Source organism: Myxocyprinus asiaticus, chromosome 42 (genome assembly GCF_019703515.2).
Source record: "Myxocyprinus asiaticus isolate MX2 ecotype Aquarium Trade chromosome 42, UBuf_Myxa_2, whole genome shotgun sequence".
Lineage (NCBI taxonomy): Eukaryota > Metazoa > Chordata > Actinopteri > Cypriniformes > Catostomidae > Myxocyprinus > Myxocyprinus asiaticus.
Window position 1 is genome coordinate 38135258 of NC_059385.1, and position 16659 is coordinate 38151916.

The 16659-nt window shown below is 42.3% G+C and overlaps 2 protein-coding genes across 2 annotated transcripts in view; one reads left to right on the plus strand and one right to left on the minus strand.

Annotated features, from left to right (window-relative positions):
* The window catches only part of LOC127432701 (ribonuclease inhibitor-like), a 275817-nt gene that overhangs the window by 62439 nt on the left and 196719 nt on the right, over window positions 1-16659 (minus strand). The window lies entirely within an intron of this gene.
* On the plus strand, window positions 9864-11812 carry LOC127432468 (macrophage mannose receptor 1-like). Its single transcript, XM_051683583.1, has 4 exons — window positions 9864-9993; window positions 10088-10474; window positions 10729-11162; window positions 11261-11812. Exons 1-3 carry the CDS (start codon window positions 9957-9959, stop codon window positions 10995-10997), a joined length of 693 nt encoding a protein of 230 aa, XP_051539543.1. The 5' UTR covers window positions 9864-9956; the 3' UTR covers window positions 10998-11162; window positions 11261-11812.

Here is a 16659-nt window from a genome sequence, read left to right on the forward strand (position 1 = left end):
ATACTCTCTAGTTTTTCTGCCGAAGCACCCAGGGGCGTTCTCTGCAGTGCACCAGTGCAGAGGAGGGAGAAGCCGCTGAAATGTGCCGTCAGATCCAGCAGAGGTGAATGAACAGTGCTATTCAGCTCAATGAGCATGACCTTTCTGCTCTGAAGAGAAAATCTGAATGAGTGGTTGCATACCAGCTCCTTTTATACCCGTATGTTCGGGGGAGTGGCATGCAAATACCACTCGCCAATTTTCATTGGCCTTTTATCAAAGACCAGAGGTGTCTCGGGCTCCCAAGAGTGACCCCTAGTGTCACTACATCGACACCAACGTCGAGTGAGTGACAGATAGGGAACAACGAGATATGCTTTCATCTGTCCTGTTACAACACAACTTGTTTCCTTTCTACATACTAGACAGACAGAATTTGATAACATGGGAACATAACCATGAAATGTCATAATTGAAATCAGCATATTCCTTTAAGTTTTGCTGAATTTTAATTGTTATGTGTTGTATAGCTTGAAAATTCATCAAAGTGTAACAAATGTATGTTTTCTATAGATGGGTTCCCTATTAAAGGGAGGCTTGTTGCTGTTTACTCCAGACTCTAAGGCTGACTATGAAATGTCCTGTTTGTGAAGACACAGTTGCTGAATCCCATCATAACAATGGAGGATTGCAGGCCACCATGCTGACATGTGAGTCAAAATATATAATTTTTCAACCATATATAACTTTTTCAGTGTAGGGACATTCAGTGTCAATTTTCCTGGTTACAATGTTTGAATAATTATAATGAATGATTATTAAGGAAATTTAAATTATTTGTTAAGAAGCTGAGAAGAGGAGCTTCTGTCTATGGATAAAAAGGAAGTTTAAAAGTAAGCAGAAAGAAAGAATAGGCAACTTGATCGATATTTGGGGAAGTATTGAGCTGAGGTTCCCTATCTGTCACTCACTCGACGTTAGTGTCGACGTAGTGACACTAGGGGTCACTCTTGGGAGCCCGAGACACCTCTGGTCTTTGATAAAAGGCCAGTGAAAATTGGCGAGTGGCATTTGCATGCCACTCCCCCGGACATACGGGTATAAAAGGAGCTGGTATGCAACCACTCATTCAGATTTTCTCTTCGGAGCCGAACAGTCATGCTCATTGAGCTGAATACTACTGTTTATTCACCTCTGCTGGATCTGACGGCGCATTTCAGCAGCTTCTCCCCCCTCTGCACTGGTGCACTGCAGAGAACGCCCCTGGGCTCTTCGGCAGAAAAACTAGAGAGTATATTTTCTGGAAGAGCATTTTTCCCCTCTAAAAGAGTATATATTTCTCTAAAAGAGCGCACACATGGAACATCTTTTTAAAGACGAGTCTTTTTAAAGATAATTTTCCGATTGTGTGTTATTCCTGGTTGTGCTTGTTATCTCTTGCCTTCTAACGGTCACGATCACTGTCTTTCATGTTTGGGAACTGCTCACGTGGAGACATCGTTCGCGGATGGTCATGTTCTCATTGCGAGAATATGTCCATGGCAACGTTGCGGTCGCGGACCGAGGCGGGAGCCTTTGGGGTGGCTCGCTTTCTTACGAAGGCGAGCCACCCCAGAGGCTCCCGCCTCGGTCCTTTTACCCACGGGTATGAGGCCAGCGCGGCTAGCACTGGGGGCGATTTGGGGACCCCAATGGGACCGCCTCCGCCGGGTATCCCCCTGCGAACCTCCCATTCACCAGCATGCTCGTCTGCCCCGGTCGGGCTTCCGGGTGAGTCCGCCGGCTCGTCTCACGGCGAGTTCGACCTCTTATTCGGAGCCCGTGAAAGTGATGAGCTCTCGAGCACAGCATCGGAGAGCTGGCTCGTCCAGTCGGAAGCCTCAGCTGGGCTCCTCCCTTCGGGGTCGATTGCCCAGTCACAGGCTGACGCGGAGATGATGACATGCTTTCCCGGGCAGCCACGAGCGTCAGTTAGAGTGGATTTCACCACTCTTCCCTGAACCCTCGTGGCTCGGTGATTGGTTCCTGGGCTCACGGCGCAACTCAAAGCCACGCCCCGCCCCCGTTCCTTTCTTCCCGGAAGTGCATGAAGAGCTGACAAGGTCGCGGGAGGCACTTTTTACTGCCCAGTCCCGATCTTTTCAGCTTCCCCGCCCTCACTACCCTCGATGGTGGGGCGGGCAAGGGCTATTTGGCAATCCCCTGGTGGATAAAGTCGCAGTGCATCTATGCCCGCAGAGCGCCGCCACCTGGTGCGGGTGCCCAAAGCCCCCGTCCAAGGCCTGTAGGTTTACGTCGTCTCTGACGGCCAAGGCCTACGGTGCCGCTGGACAAGCCGCCTCCACCCTGCACGCCATGGCTCTCCTGCAAGTCCTCCAAGGCTCTAAAGGAACTGCACGAGGATATTTCCGCCCCGGGATTGATGCAGGAACTGCGCTCGGCGACCGACCTCGCTCTCCGAGCGACGGAGGTCATGGCGCGGTCTCTCGGGCGGACGATGGCCACAGTAGTGGTCCAGGAGCGCCACCTTTGGCTCAACCTGGTCGAGATTGGTGAGGCCGACAAGACACTATTCCTTGCTGCCCCCATTTCCCAGGCGGGCCTATTCGGCGACACTGTCGAGGACTTTGCCCAGCAGTTCTCAATGGTAGAGCAGTAGATGGATGCTAGCCGGCATATCCTGCCCCGGCGCGGCTCAAGATCCCGCACCCCATCTAATCATCGCCAAGGGCGTCCCCCTGCGGTGACTGCACCGGCTCCACCGCAGCCCGCCCATTCGGCCCGGCCCCGGCGTGGAGCCCACCGCAGGAAGCAGATGCCACCCATCTCGCGGCCGCCTAGAACCCGTGAAAGGCTTCAAAGCGCCTTTGAGACGGGCGACCCAGGGACAACGAAACCCGCTGCTCTGGAGCTGGTAAGCAGATCTTCATCTTTTTGTTACCTTTTGCATTTAATTGCGCTGCATGCCCAAGTGGCTGCAGTACTCAAGAGCTCAGCAAGAGCGGTTTCCTTGTTCCCTGGGTCACGTATCCGGTGTGTACAGCCATCATCACGACCACCGTCCACCACACCATTTGGCAGGTTTGGCGCTCCAGCGGCGGTCTCCCGCCCCTGAGCGCCCAGCTGTGGCACAAATCCACCCCCGATGTGACAGTCTCCAAGGGTCACGAGGACAGGCCTCTTCTTCCCCTGTCCCAGGCTGTTCTGGGGGTGGTCACAAGGAGCCAGGTAAGTGCTTCGATGTCCTTAGACTCAGCACGGCCACGACGTGGTGTGGCACCTCGAGCTCCGCCCCGCCGCGAGGCCCCACCTGCCGGTACATCTGATGACATTGTCTCTTTGGTCTCCCTAGCGCAGAACTTGGACGCATGGCTTGCGCTTTCCAATCCGTCAGGAGGGCTGGTCCGGACCGTCCGACTCGGCTGCACGATACACTTCGCCGGGCATCCGCCCAGGTTCAGCGATGTCCACTTCACCTTGGTGAAAAACGAAAATGCTGCTACCTTGCGTGGAGATCGCTACCCTCCTACGGAAGGGCGCGATAGAACCTGTCCCTCCAGCCGAGATGAAGAAGGGGTTTTTTCAACTTCTACTTCATCGTACCGAAAAAAGGTGGTGGGTTGAGGCCAATCTTGGGCCTGTGAGTTCTGAACTAGGCTTTACACAGACTCCCGTTCAAGATGCTGACGCAAAAACGCATTCTGGCAAGCGTCCGGCATCAAGATTGGTTCGCGGCGGTAGACCTGAAGGATGCGTACTTCCACGCCTTGATCCTTCCTTGACACAGACCCTTCCTTCGGTTCGTGTTCGAGGTTCAGGTGTATCAGTACAAAGTCCTCCCTTTCGGCCTGTCCCAGTCTCCTCGCGTCTTTATGAAGGTCGCCAAGGCTGCCCTTGCCCCGTTAAGGAGGTGGGCATTTGCGTTCTCAACTATCTCGATGACTGGCTAATTCTAGCTCACTCTCGAGACGTTTTGTGCAAACAAAGGGACGACTAGGGCTTCGGGTCAACTGGGAAAAGAGCAAGCTCCTCCCAGTTCAGAGCATCTCTTTTCTCGGTTTGGAGTTGGACTCGGTCTTCTTGACGGCACGCCTTACTAACGAGTAAGCTCAGTCGGTGCTGGCCTGTTTGAAGGCATTGAAACAGGGAACAGCGGTTCCACTGAAACTTCTTCAGAGGCTCCTGGGGCATATGGCATCCTCGGCGGTGGCCACCCCGCTCGGGTTGATGCATATGAGGCCGCTTCAGCACTGGCTCCAGACTCGAGTCCCGAGACGGCCATGGTGCCACGGGACACACCGCATGGCCATCATGTTGGTCTGTCGCCATATTTTCAGCCCTTGGACCGACCTCTTGTTCCTACGGGCAGATGTTCCTCTAGAACTGGTCCCCAGGCACGTCGTGGTCACGACAGATGCCTCCAAAACGGGCTGGGGCACGTTTGCAACGGGCACGCAGCCGCCAGCCTCTGGACGGGTCCGCGACTGCATTGTCACATCAACTGCCTCGAGTTGTTGGCAATTCTGCTCGCCCTGCGGAGGTTTCGGCCGTTGATCCAGGGCAAGCACGTGTTCAGACAGACAACACGACAACGGTAGCATATGTCAACCGCCAAGGTGGTTTGCACTCTCGTTGTATGTCACAACTCGCCCGCCGTCTCCTCCAACGGAGTCAGCAGCACTGCAAGTCACTGCAAGCCACTCACATCCCGGGCAACCTCAACACTACAGCGGACGCGGCGTCACAACAGGTTACACTCAGGGGAGAGTGGAGACTCCACCTTCAGGTGGTCCAGCTGATTTGGAGTCGATCCGACAGGCACAGGTGCACCTGTTCGTCTCCCAAGAATCCTCCCCACTGCCCACTCTTTTACGCCCTGACCGAGGCCTCCCTCGGCATAGACGTGCTGGCACACAGCTGGCCCCCTGGCATTCGCAAATATGCGTTTCCCCCAGTGAGCCTGCTTGCACAGACCCTGTGCAAGGTCAAGGAGGACGAGGAGCAGGTTGTCCTGGTAGCACCCTACTGGCCCGCCCAGAGGTGGTGCTTGGACCTCACGCTCCTTGCGACAGCTCCCCCCTGGCAAATTCCCCTGAGGAAGGACCTTCTTTCTCAAAAGGTTAAGCCTGTCTCTATCTTTGGGTAGTCGACTTGTCCCCAAAAAGGGCCGTTTGACACTCATAACTGTGTTGGGGGAGGTTATGTGTTGACCTGGTGTGCTGGCTATGAGGCACACAGCAAGTCTGCCCACCACACACCTCCAGTTCACGTAACACCGTTCAGCCTTGTGGCGTTTTTTATAGGGACCCCTAGTGTCACTACATCGACACCAACGTCGAGTGAGTGACAGATAGGGAACGTCATGGTTACTGGTGTAACCTCCGTTCCCTGATGGAGGGAACGAGATGTTGGTCCCTCCTGCCACAACGCTGAACTACCCGCTGAAATGGCCGGACCTTATATCGGCTCCTCAGCGTAAAACCTGAATGAGTGGTTGCATACCAGCTCCTTTTATACCCGTATGTCTGGGGGAGTGGCATGCAAATACCACTCGCTAAATTTCATTGGCCTTTTATCAAAGACCAGAGGTGTCTCGGGCTCCCAAGAGTGACCCCTAGTGTCACTACATCGACACCAACGTCTTGTTCCCTCCATCAGGGAACGGAGGTTACACCAGTAACCATGACGTTTATAAGCCATATGGAACTGGAGTCACGGGGGCACTGTGAGTGACATTTTGTCAAGCTTGTATCCTTTTACAGGTGAGAATCCTATTTGAGAAAATAAGAAATATTTGGGCTTACAGATAATTCTGAAAATATATTTAGGGGACAATTATATTTCCACCCAATATTCTGCATGAAACTGTTATTCTTTATTATTATTATTATTTAGGGAAAAAAAATCACCTTATGTTGCAGCCTGACCAACAGTTTGCCAGTTTAAAAGATGGGTGTAGAATGTGATACAGTTCAAGTTTACATGAGGATGTATGTCTTACCTGTATCCGGGGCAGTGGTGGCTCAGCGGTTAAGGCTCTGGGTTACTGATCAGAAGGTCAGTTCAAGCCCCAGCACCGCCAAGATGCCACTGTTGGGCCCTTGAGCAAGGCCCTTGACCCTATCTGCTCCAGGGGCGCTGTAACATGGCTGACCCTGCACTCTGACCCCAGCTTAGCTGGGATATGTGAAAAAAAAAAAAGAATTTCACTGTATATGTGCAAATGTATAACATGTGATAAATAAATACAATTATTATTATTATTATTCATTTTTCTTTTCCAGCAATTTCAGCATTGGACTCGTTTCCATCCTGTTTGGCCTCTCCTTCATTTGCTGTCATTGCTTGCATCTGATTCAGCAACTGTCATTCTGCATTTCTTTTTACTTGCATTTTGAACCCTTAGCAATAATAAAAGTCTTAGGAGTTTTCCATTTGGGCTGTAGTCGTACATTCAAGTTTGTTTTTCCTTGATTTAATGTGCTTGTGTGGATATTTGCTATGACGACAATTATTTATTTCACAGTACTTCATATATCAGAGCATGCAAAGACTCCGCATGAAAAAGAACCACTTATACACACTGTGTCATATTAATCAAAATAAATGTATCAGTATTGGCACTTTATATTTAATCAGTTAAAATATAACTTCACAATGGTGGATTCTTTCACTATTACAAGGATATGTGCACTGTGATTTAGATTATGAAGCACACGTTTAATTGACAATATATAAAAGTCATATATAGTAATGGTGGGAAAAATTATTTAATGAAAAAATTAAAATAAATAAAAGATTTGACACCATGTAAATACAATAGAATTATTATAGTACAAATATAAGCAGGTTAATTGGGATCTTTGTAATATAATAAGTAAAGGATCAATATAAAGTCCATGGTTTATGGAATATTGAGTAGTTTCTAAACCAATATTAAGGAAAATAATATTTGTTCCATAGTAACTATTATTTGTATTAATAAAACCATAGCAACCATAACCATAGTAATGTCAATCTGCAAAACAAAACATGGTTTCTGCATAAAATCCATTATCACAGTTAATTTAAGGGATGTTTTTAAAGAATATTCACATTCCTTATGGTTAAATCTAATATGGGTTTATATTTTAGTAAAATTTTTCCTTTGAGTTGTAAGGTGTCAGGTCTGATGATAAAAGGGAACACATGGGCGAATGGATTTAGCAAGTGTTGTTATGGAAATGTCAGGTGAGGGACGGTCGCAAACTCTGGCCCGGACGAAAATTGGACTTGTGGCGAACATTCGGAATGTTCTCGGAATGTCCGCCAGCGAACGTTACAAAGCGGACCAAATGTCCAGGGGACGTCCCCTGTTTGCTGGGAAGAACCATCTATCCTTCTTTGAGTCTACATCGATTTGCAATCGGATTACCCAAAGTATTTAACTAATACACCTGCACTTTGAGCAAAAGTCTGGAGATGTACTTGCGTGTCGTTGCGTTTCCTTGTGTCGCTTGGTTCTTTGTCGAATGTTCGTTCCGTCTATGTTTTGGACCTCGGTTATGATCGGATAGTTATTGTCTAGAATGAAGCGAAGCCTTCTGCAAGAAGGACTCGCCACTCCTCTTGGGTGTCTGGATTGTAGAGCAGAGAGTGAGAGGCTTCTTTGGGACTTAGTGGCCTTACTCGGACTCTACACGGCACAGAGGATCTGGAAGCAGCAAGCGCCGAAGAGTAGAGTAGTTCTTCCTGTTTAGGACCTTTTGAACTGAATTTGGCCGCACCCCAAAAGGTGTTCTGAGCCAATCAGAAGTGGCTGTTCAAAGTCACATGGTCAGCTGGTCTGTCCTTTTCAAAAGTGACTTACAGTCCTTTGTGTGGAGAATTCCCACTCAAAATAGTGAATGTTTAATCATGAACTTTTATATCTTGAAAACACTGCAAAAGACATGAAATTTGTTGTCATCACAATTCTCTACGTAAACAAGCAAACATTTACATACCAAACATGAAACACTTTCATAAATATTATACCTTGAATAGTTACCATTCTTAGTAGAATGAGATGAATCATACAAGACTGACGATTATAATCATCGATTTGTTAGTTAGAAGTGATTACAAATCACCACACATATTTTAAAAAGGTACATCAGGCTATAATCATTAATTTATCAGTTATAAAATAATCACAGGTCAAAGTAATTTTCAGATTATCTAGCCAGGCTAGGTATGGTGTATATTTCAGTCCAAATGCATTCTGTACATTTTAGAAGGTTAACTTAGTAAAGTACTGAAATATTCCTGGATTAAGATGAAATGTCTCAGTATTAGAATCGTGCAAATCTGAGGGTCTTTGCAAGGAAATCTTTCAAAGTGAAGCCTGTTTTATCTCTGTATGGAAGTTCAGAAGGTCTTGCTGAGCTAAGAGAGAATGTCTGTTATGGCCGCAGATTTATGCATTTAAGGTCACAAGGTCTTACTTGGCCATTTGGTCTTACAGAGGGTTTAAGTTTGTGGAACAAAGAAGGGTTGTCCATATGGGTCAGCTCTGTCATTACAAACTCTAGTTTGAGATTAAGCAGCATGGTAGAGACATCTCCTTCAGCCATTTAGGTTTTTATGACTCTCTAATGGTTTGGTGGGGGCTCTCCGCGATCTGTGGAATGTGGTGTTGTGTACATTTGATGGCTTCATTCGTGGATAATCCTACAAGATACACAACTGTTTAAATCGCCTTTAAATTAGTGTTGGGCAAATGAGGACATAAATTAAATTAATCTACTGCATTTAAAAGCAAAAATTACCAACTGGTTACCAACACACAACTATTGATCCACAACATTGCCACAACGTCACAATGTAACATTGTGGCGATGAATCCAGGAATGTCACGACGTGACCAGTTATGTTGCCAAAACGAAAGTTTGTTAATCATATTACGTTATAGTTACGTAACAGTCACGTAGTTTGGCTAGCTGGGTTGTCACCAAAAAGATTTCAAGTATTTATTGGAAGACTAAATCCTAAACAAAAGCAAGATGGAGGGGTTTGTTTCAGAATCAAAGCAAACGCTTACATGTTCAACTTAAAAGAGAAGCAGAATTTTAGAGTCAGTCTCACTCGATACACATTAACATATAGTCTGCACATGTCTGAAAATTAATCTGATCATTATAAAATGTTTTTATGTGACAAGGACGCTCAATAATTGCATCACTAATTTTCATCACAATCTTTTCATTTGTTTAATTGGATGAAAAACAGTTATTATTAAAAGTGTTTATGTTGCAGGCCACATGTTGAGGACTAACATGACCCCTTAACCCTAACCCTCACACAAACCCAAATGCACTTTACATTTTCATGAAGACATTATTTTATATATTTGTGAAGTCGTTTTCCCCATGAGGACTGTCCACACAAACTGTAGGTGATGTTCGGACATTTTAAGAGGAAATACACAAATCAGGGAGTTTTTTATTTATCATTTCTTTGCTTGATCCTATGGTTACTATGGTTACCTGATGAATATCTGTAGATGTTTTGAATTTTGTTGCCAGTAAAAAAACACACATTCACACTCTTTATCTTTCATATTCAAATCAAGCAACCTGAGATTCAAGCTTTAACATGATAAAACACACATACACATGCCTACAGGTCATCATCAGAACAAAGAGTCATTTGTTTAGAGAGGAAAAATACTCAGAGGAAGAAACACAATAAAGTCACATGCACACTTGATTGAAGAACAGATCCAGAATATCAGAAAGAGACACACAGGAATAAAGAAACAGACACAACTAGAGTAAGAGAAACTCTCATGATCTTAATTAAAACACACCTGTTCTTTACTCACACGACTTTATTCATGATTGTTTTATGGTTATAGCATCATATGATTGTTAATGTGTGTGTGTGTGTGTTTCATATATCTTGAACTAATCCCTGAATTCTTTCATATCTGAAATGTTATCATCTGTATCTCAGAAATGGAGCGAAATACATTTATCACTCTTATTCTCTCGGGTGAGTGTGTGTATCACTGTGTTTTTCTTTTATATGGGAATCAGTATCATCCTGTGAATTGTGTGAGTTTGTACTGATATTTTTCTCTTCTCAGCTGTTTTCAGTTTATCTGCATGTGTTCCACGTCAGTATCACTTTGTGAATCAGAAGTTGAGCTGGACTGCAGCTCAGAGATACTGCAGAGAGAATTACACAGAAATGGTCACCATCAACAACAAGAATGACATCGAAGAGCTGCTGAAGAGTGTGAATGATGATCAGGTTCAGTTTGTCTGGATCGGACTGCACAAGACAAACATTAAGACATGGAAATGGTCTCTGGGTGACCCTGCGTTCTACACAGGAAGTGATTCACAGTATCGTAACTTGGCACAGGGACAACCAAATGAAGATGTAGACTGTGGTAATATGAATTCTGGAGGATGGTTTGATTATAATTGTACTCACAGCACACAACACTTGAAATTCATATGTTACAATGGTGAGTGCAGCAGCCTGCAGTGTGAATTATGTGCTGAACACAATCTGTTTATCTCTTAAAACACTAAACATTATTATCATTTAATGTGTGTAAATGTTGTTTTGATCAAACATACAATAAGTGCTTTATTTGCTTTTATTTTTGGAAAATTGTAGTAGTGAGAAATACTAAAAATGTAAATTACTTTATTATTTAATTTGTCTTTTAATCATTGTAAATGAAAAGCAGTGAGAGCTGTTTATTTTGTTAAAAAGACAGCAGTAAAGGATACATCCCTGTTAATCAGTCAGTGATTTGGAGAGATGCTCAGAGTTTCTGCAGAGATCATCACACAGATCTGGTCAGTGTGAGGAACCAGACTGAGAATCAACAGATTGAGAAGATCAGAACTGATGGAGGGATGTCTGGAGTCTGGACCGTCTGTTCAGAGACTCATGGGAGTGATCAGAGTGAATCGCCTCGACTGCAGCGGTGTGGATGGGTCTCCGTCACTCCTGCACTCTGGGCCTGTGGTTCTGGGTGAATGGACAGATCTTGTGTTATCAGAAATGGGCTGCAGGTAACGGGACAGGACAGGAAGATTGCAATGGTGGACCGAGAGTTGGAGCAGTTCAGTCTGGAGGAGATCAGCGATGGATCAGCCTTCCTCAAACTCACAAACTCAACTTCATCTGCACTAACTACGAAGGTACAAGACTGTGTGTGTTGTAGTTTTTTTTCTATATCTTAATGTTTCTTTAGTTTTTTTAAACCTGTTTTTTATTTCTCTTTATGTTCTGAATGAAGACTGAATCATCATCATCATCATCTCACCTGTCGTCTGTGGAGCCACAAAATTTCACCATGTTTGATATAAAACTTGAATTTTTCATGAAAATCTTTATTACTTTGTAAATTTGTCCATTTATTTCTGTGAGTAGTTCTTTGTTTTTGAAGTCCTGAGATGATTCGTGTGGTTCAGTTCTCTTGATTCAGAAAAGTGACGAGATGATGGATACAAACATTTACACTCTAATTCATTTCATTTTGCTTTACTATTTTACTTTGGAGATAATATTTAGTGCTAAAATGTAAATGTGAACTCTCTGTTTAAAAATGTTTGACAGAATGTCAGTGATTGTCTTCTGGGGTTGTTTTGTCAAATGAAATACTTCAAAAAGTCTTTTGGGTGACTTTTTTCATATTCCTTTATAAATGAGGCTTTAGTTGACTGTGACATCTTTAAAATAATGAGCTTATAAACAGGAACACTGTGATTCTTGTGAGTGTTACTGCTTAGATTCTTATGTGCATTAAATTGTATGTTCTTAATATCAATAAAAATGCTCTTATACTATAAGACAGTTAGTCATAAATGTTTCATGACTTTTCTTTGTGCATTCAAAATAACCTCCAGTGAGGAAAGAAAAGTGCAGATATAGAAGATTTCTGTCTGCAGTGTTTAATGAAACTGACCGTGGTGTCTGTGTGAGAAATGATCACTAGTTTATTCCATTTGTCAACCAGTGATATCAGTGTGAGTGTGGAAAAAGTTTTTACGAGACTTTTCTTTTTAGAAATCCAGTGTTAAAAGTGCCCAAAATTGATGAAACACCAGTAAATATATTTGAAATGAATTGAACTGAACTGAACAACAGTGAAACAGTCCATCGATCTGCCCATGAGGAAGGGTGATCCTGAGATACTATTCTTCTCAGCACAATTGTACAGAGTGGTTATCTGAGTTACCGTAGACTTTGTCAGTTCAAACCAGTCTGGCCATTCTCTGTTGACCTCTCTCATCAACGTGTGATCTCAGAGGTCAATTTCACATATTTCTGACAGTGTTACCAACTATTTCTCATGAGAAGTCGCCAAAGGCTCACTGGAATGTCGCTAAAATTATATAAATCACGTGATGATGTCATTTATTAGGTAAGACGGCAATTCTTTAAAGGTGTACCATATGCTTTTTTTAATTGAACTAATGATTTAACAGTTAGTATTTTACTACTAATCATTTAGCCATCACTAACTGAACTTGTCAAACATTCAGACAGTGGGGGATTTCTATTTATTTATTTTGTTTTGTAATTAAACTGCATTATTGAACAATGACAAAGTCCAAAATGATCCTAGCAATAGCAACCATGGGAAGGCAGTGGTGTAGTGTTGAGATGTTTTTATTATTTCTTTTTAAACATTGATGCCTTATAATGCCTCACGTTGAGCTGTTATATATCTTTTATATGTAATATATCTTTTTTTTTTTTTTTAACATATCTGTTGTGTGATGCTGAACCATCAGTGTTTATGTGCCAGTGTTACTGTGTCACAATGACTTTTTGACAGTGACACCTCATCTGTTCATATCAGTTATCTCTATACTTTATTATAGATCAGATCATATCCGTCTCTCTCTCTCGCCATGCTAGATCATTTCTCAATGATCTATGCAGGCTAACTTTTATTTTCTTTTTATTTATTTTATTTTTGAATTGAGGTTGAGTTTGTCAACAAATACCAGCAACACATCAGCTCATCAGTCATTTGATAGAACATCCGTATGCATGTAAATCCAACTCCTGATGGCATGCAGATCAGACATATTACTTGAAACACAGGGGGACACTAGAACAGAGAGAAAAATGAGACATCATTCACAATAGAGCTGATGTTTTTTGTGTCGCCAGATGTGAAAGAATGTCGCTAAAGTTGCTAAAATTGTCACTAGTCGCTAGATGGCTCTTTTACTCGCTAAGGGGGTCAAAAAGTTGCTAAATCTAGAGACAAAGCTTCTGAGCCATTTGGCCACTTGTCCAGTTTGAACAGATGAGTGTTGTAAGTTCCCACTGGCTGCTGAGCACAAGGGTTAAACCATTTCTGTAAGCCTAGGGGAGTTGCCTACCCACTTATAGACTCTATGCTACCACTATTTGACATGCCAAGGATCCTCTTATTTCTTTGTCCTTTCCATTCTTTTTTTTTTTTTTTGTGTAGCCTATAAAATAAAATATTTGGATTGCAATTTTATGACTTAAATTATTTTCATCGAGACAAAACTGCCTCCTTTTCCGCCACTGATTAATTTAATTTAGGGCTATGCCAGCAGGGGGCACATTATCAGGTACACAGTTGATATCCATTTTGATGGAATTTAGAGGATTAGTATTGCAGAGGCCACAGGAAGTCATTCCTTTTATGACCATCGAACTTTTCAACTCCTCCCTCAGAGTGTATATATATATATATATATATATATATATATACAGGTGCATCTCAATAAATTAGAATGTCGTGGAAAAGTTCATTTATTTCAGTAATTCAACTCAAATTGTGAAACTCGTGTATTAAATAAATTCAATGCACACAGACTGAAGTAGTTTAAGTCTTTGGTTCTTTTAATTGTGATGATTTTGCTCACATTTAACAAAAACCCACCAATTCACTATCTCAAAAAATTAGAATATGGTGACATGCCAATCAGCTAATCAACTCAAAACACCTGCAAAGGTTTCCTGAGCCTTCAAAATGGTCTCTCAGTTTGGTTCACTAGGCTACACAATCATGGGGGAAGACTGCTGATCTGACAGTTGTCCAGAAGACAATCATTGACACCTTTCACAAGGAGGGTAAGCCACAAACATTCATTGCCAAAGAAGCTGGCTGTGCACAGAGTGCTGTATCCAAGCATGTTAACAGAAAGTTGAGTGGAAGGAAAAAGTGTTGAAGAAAAAGATGCACAACCAACCGAGAGAACCGCAGCCTTATGAGGATTGTCAAGCGAAATCGATTCAAGAATTTGGGTGAACTTCACAAGGAATGGACTGAGGCTGAGGTCAAGGCATCAAGAGCCACCACACACAGACATGTCAAGGAATTTGGCTACAGTTGTCGTATTCCTCTTGTTAAGCCACTCCTGAACCACAGATAACGTCAGAGGCATCTTACCTGGGCTAAGGAGAAGAAGAACTGGACTGTTGCCCAGTGTTCCAAAGTCCTCTTTTCAGATGAGAGCAAGTTTTGTATTTCATTTGGAAACCAAGGTCCTAGAGTCTGGTGGAAGGGTGGAGAAGCTCATAGCCCAAGTTGCTTGAAGTTCAGTGTTAAGTTTCCACAGTTTGTGATGATTTGGGGTGCAATGTCATCTGCTGGTGTTGGTCCATTGTGTTTTTTGAAAACCAAAGTCACTGCACCCGTTTACCAAGAAACTTTGGAGCACTTCATGCTTCCTTCTGCTGACCAGCTTTTTAAAGATGCTGATTTCATTTTCCAGCAGGATTTGGCACCTGCCCACACTGCCAAAAGCACCAAAAGTTGGTTAAATGACCATGGTGTTGGTGTGCTTGACTGGCCAGCAAACTCACCAGACCTGAACCCCATAGAGAATCTATGGGGTATTGTCAAGAGGAAAATGAGAAACAAGAGACCAAAAAATGCAGATGAGCTGAAGGCCACTGTCAAAGAAACCTGGGCTTCCATACCACCTCAGCAGTGCCACAAACTGATCACCTCCATGCCACGCCGAATTGAGGCAGTAATTAAAGCAAAAGGAGCCCCTACCAAGTATTGAGTACATATACAGTAAATGAACACACTTTCCAGAAGGCCAACAATTCACTAAAAATGTTTTTTTATTGGTCTTATGATGTATTCTAATTTGTTGAGATAGTGAATTGGTGGGTTTTTGTTAAATGTGAGCCAAAATCATCACAATTAAAAGAACCAAAGACTTAAACTACTTCAGTCTGTGTGCATTGAATTTATTTAATACACGAGTTTCACAATTTGAGTTGAATTACTGAAATAAATGAACTTTTCCACAACATTCTAATTTATTGAGATGCACCTGTATATATATATATATATATATATATATATATATATACACACTCATCCTCGCATGTATATTATAAAAATTATAGACTACAGAAAGTTTATTTATCTGCACGAAGGAGAGAATTGCATGCCTGCATCAGAATAATTAACATGAAAACTATGTGAAATATTCAGAAAATATACAATAAAATACAGAAGATTCCAACACAATACAAAATATACATTTGCAATGCAGACTGTATAAGTAATAAATAAAACAATCCTCGTCAAAGCCTGTGAATGTGTCTGTGAGTCCAAGTCCACTCAAGTTGACTATATGGTGTCCAGTCCTTGAGGGTAAGCATTGCCAGCGACCGGTGATAAGCCACAACATTAAGTAATACACACCCACTGCTCAGGGCCTAGGGTCCCAAAAGCATCATAAGCCTAATTAGATCGTAGAATTCATCTTACGATTCGTCTTAGTTTTGTGGCCCATTTCAACTGCTAGTGACCTTTGCAAGAGTTGATGAAATTAGTTAAAATGTGATTTTTTCGATTTAATTTTTATTTTTTATGTCTCTCCCACTTTAGCTTTCAGAATGGAAAAAGTGAAACAGAAACTAGAAAAAAAAGTTGAGAACTCTACTTAAAAAAAAAAATGAAACAATTTGTGTTTATTTTTTTTATTTATTTTATTTAAGGGAAAATAAAAAAAAATAAAACAAGTCGTGTTTTTTTTTGTTATCTGTTTTTATAATTAAAAAACAGATATGTAATGAACCGAAGATAACATGGATTCATATGGTTTGTTTTTCATTTTGATTTGATTGTTTTTCCATTTGATGCATTAGAACAAAGTGTGATGAAAACAACAATAAAAATATGAAAAAAATGACCTGAGATTTTTCTTTTTTTATGTTCATGAGAAGGGTCGAATATGTGATAAATGAACGCTTTATTTGTTTTTTCCGTTTTGAATACAAAAACAAGAAAACGAATTATGCGAATGGACACGGACCCGGTATGTATCAGTTGTTTCACTCATTTAAGTACAGTGAATCAAAAGGGGAAGATAACTTTCTTATTCACAGCACTCAGAAATAGGATGGTAAGTTGTTCCAGACAGGACAATGTATTAGTAAAATGGTCTTTGAACATATTTTATATTATATCATATATATATATATATATTAACAATAGTAAATAAAGTCTACTATTATCATTATTCTATCTCTCTCTCTCTCTCTCTCTCTCTCTCTCTCTCCGAGTAGCAGATACTTCTCAGTCCCAACAGGCTTTTTCATTTTTGTTTTCTTGCTATTAGTAAGGAGAAAAAGAAAATCAAGTCCTTCATAAATAAAGCGAAAAAAAATATCTTAAAAAAA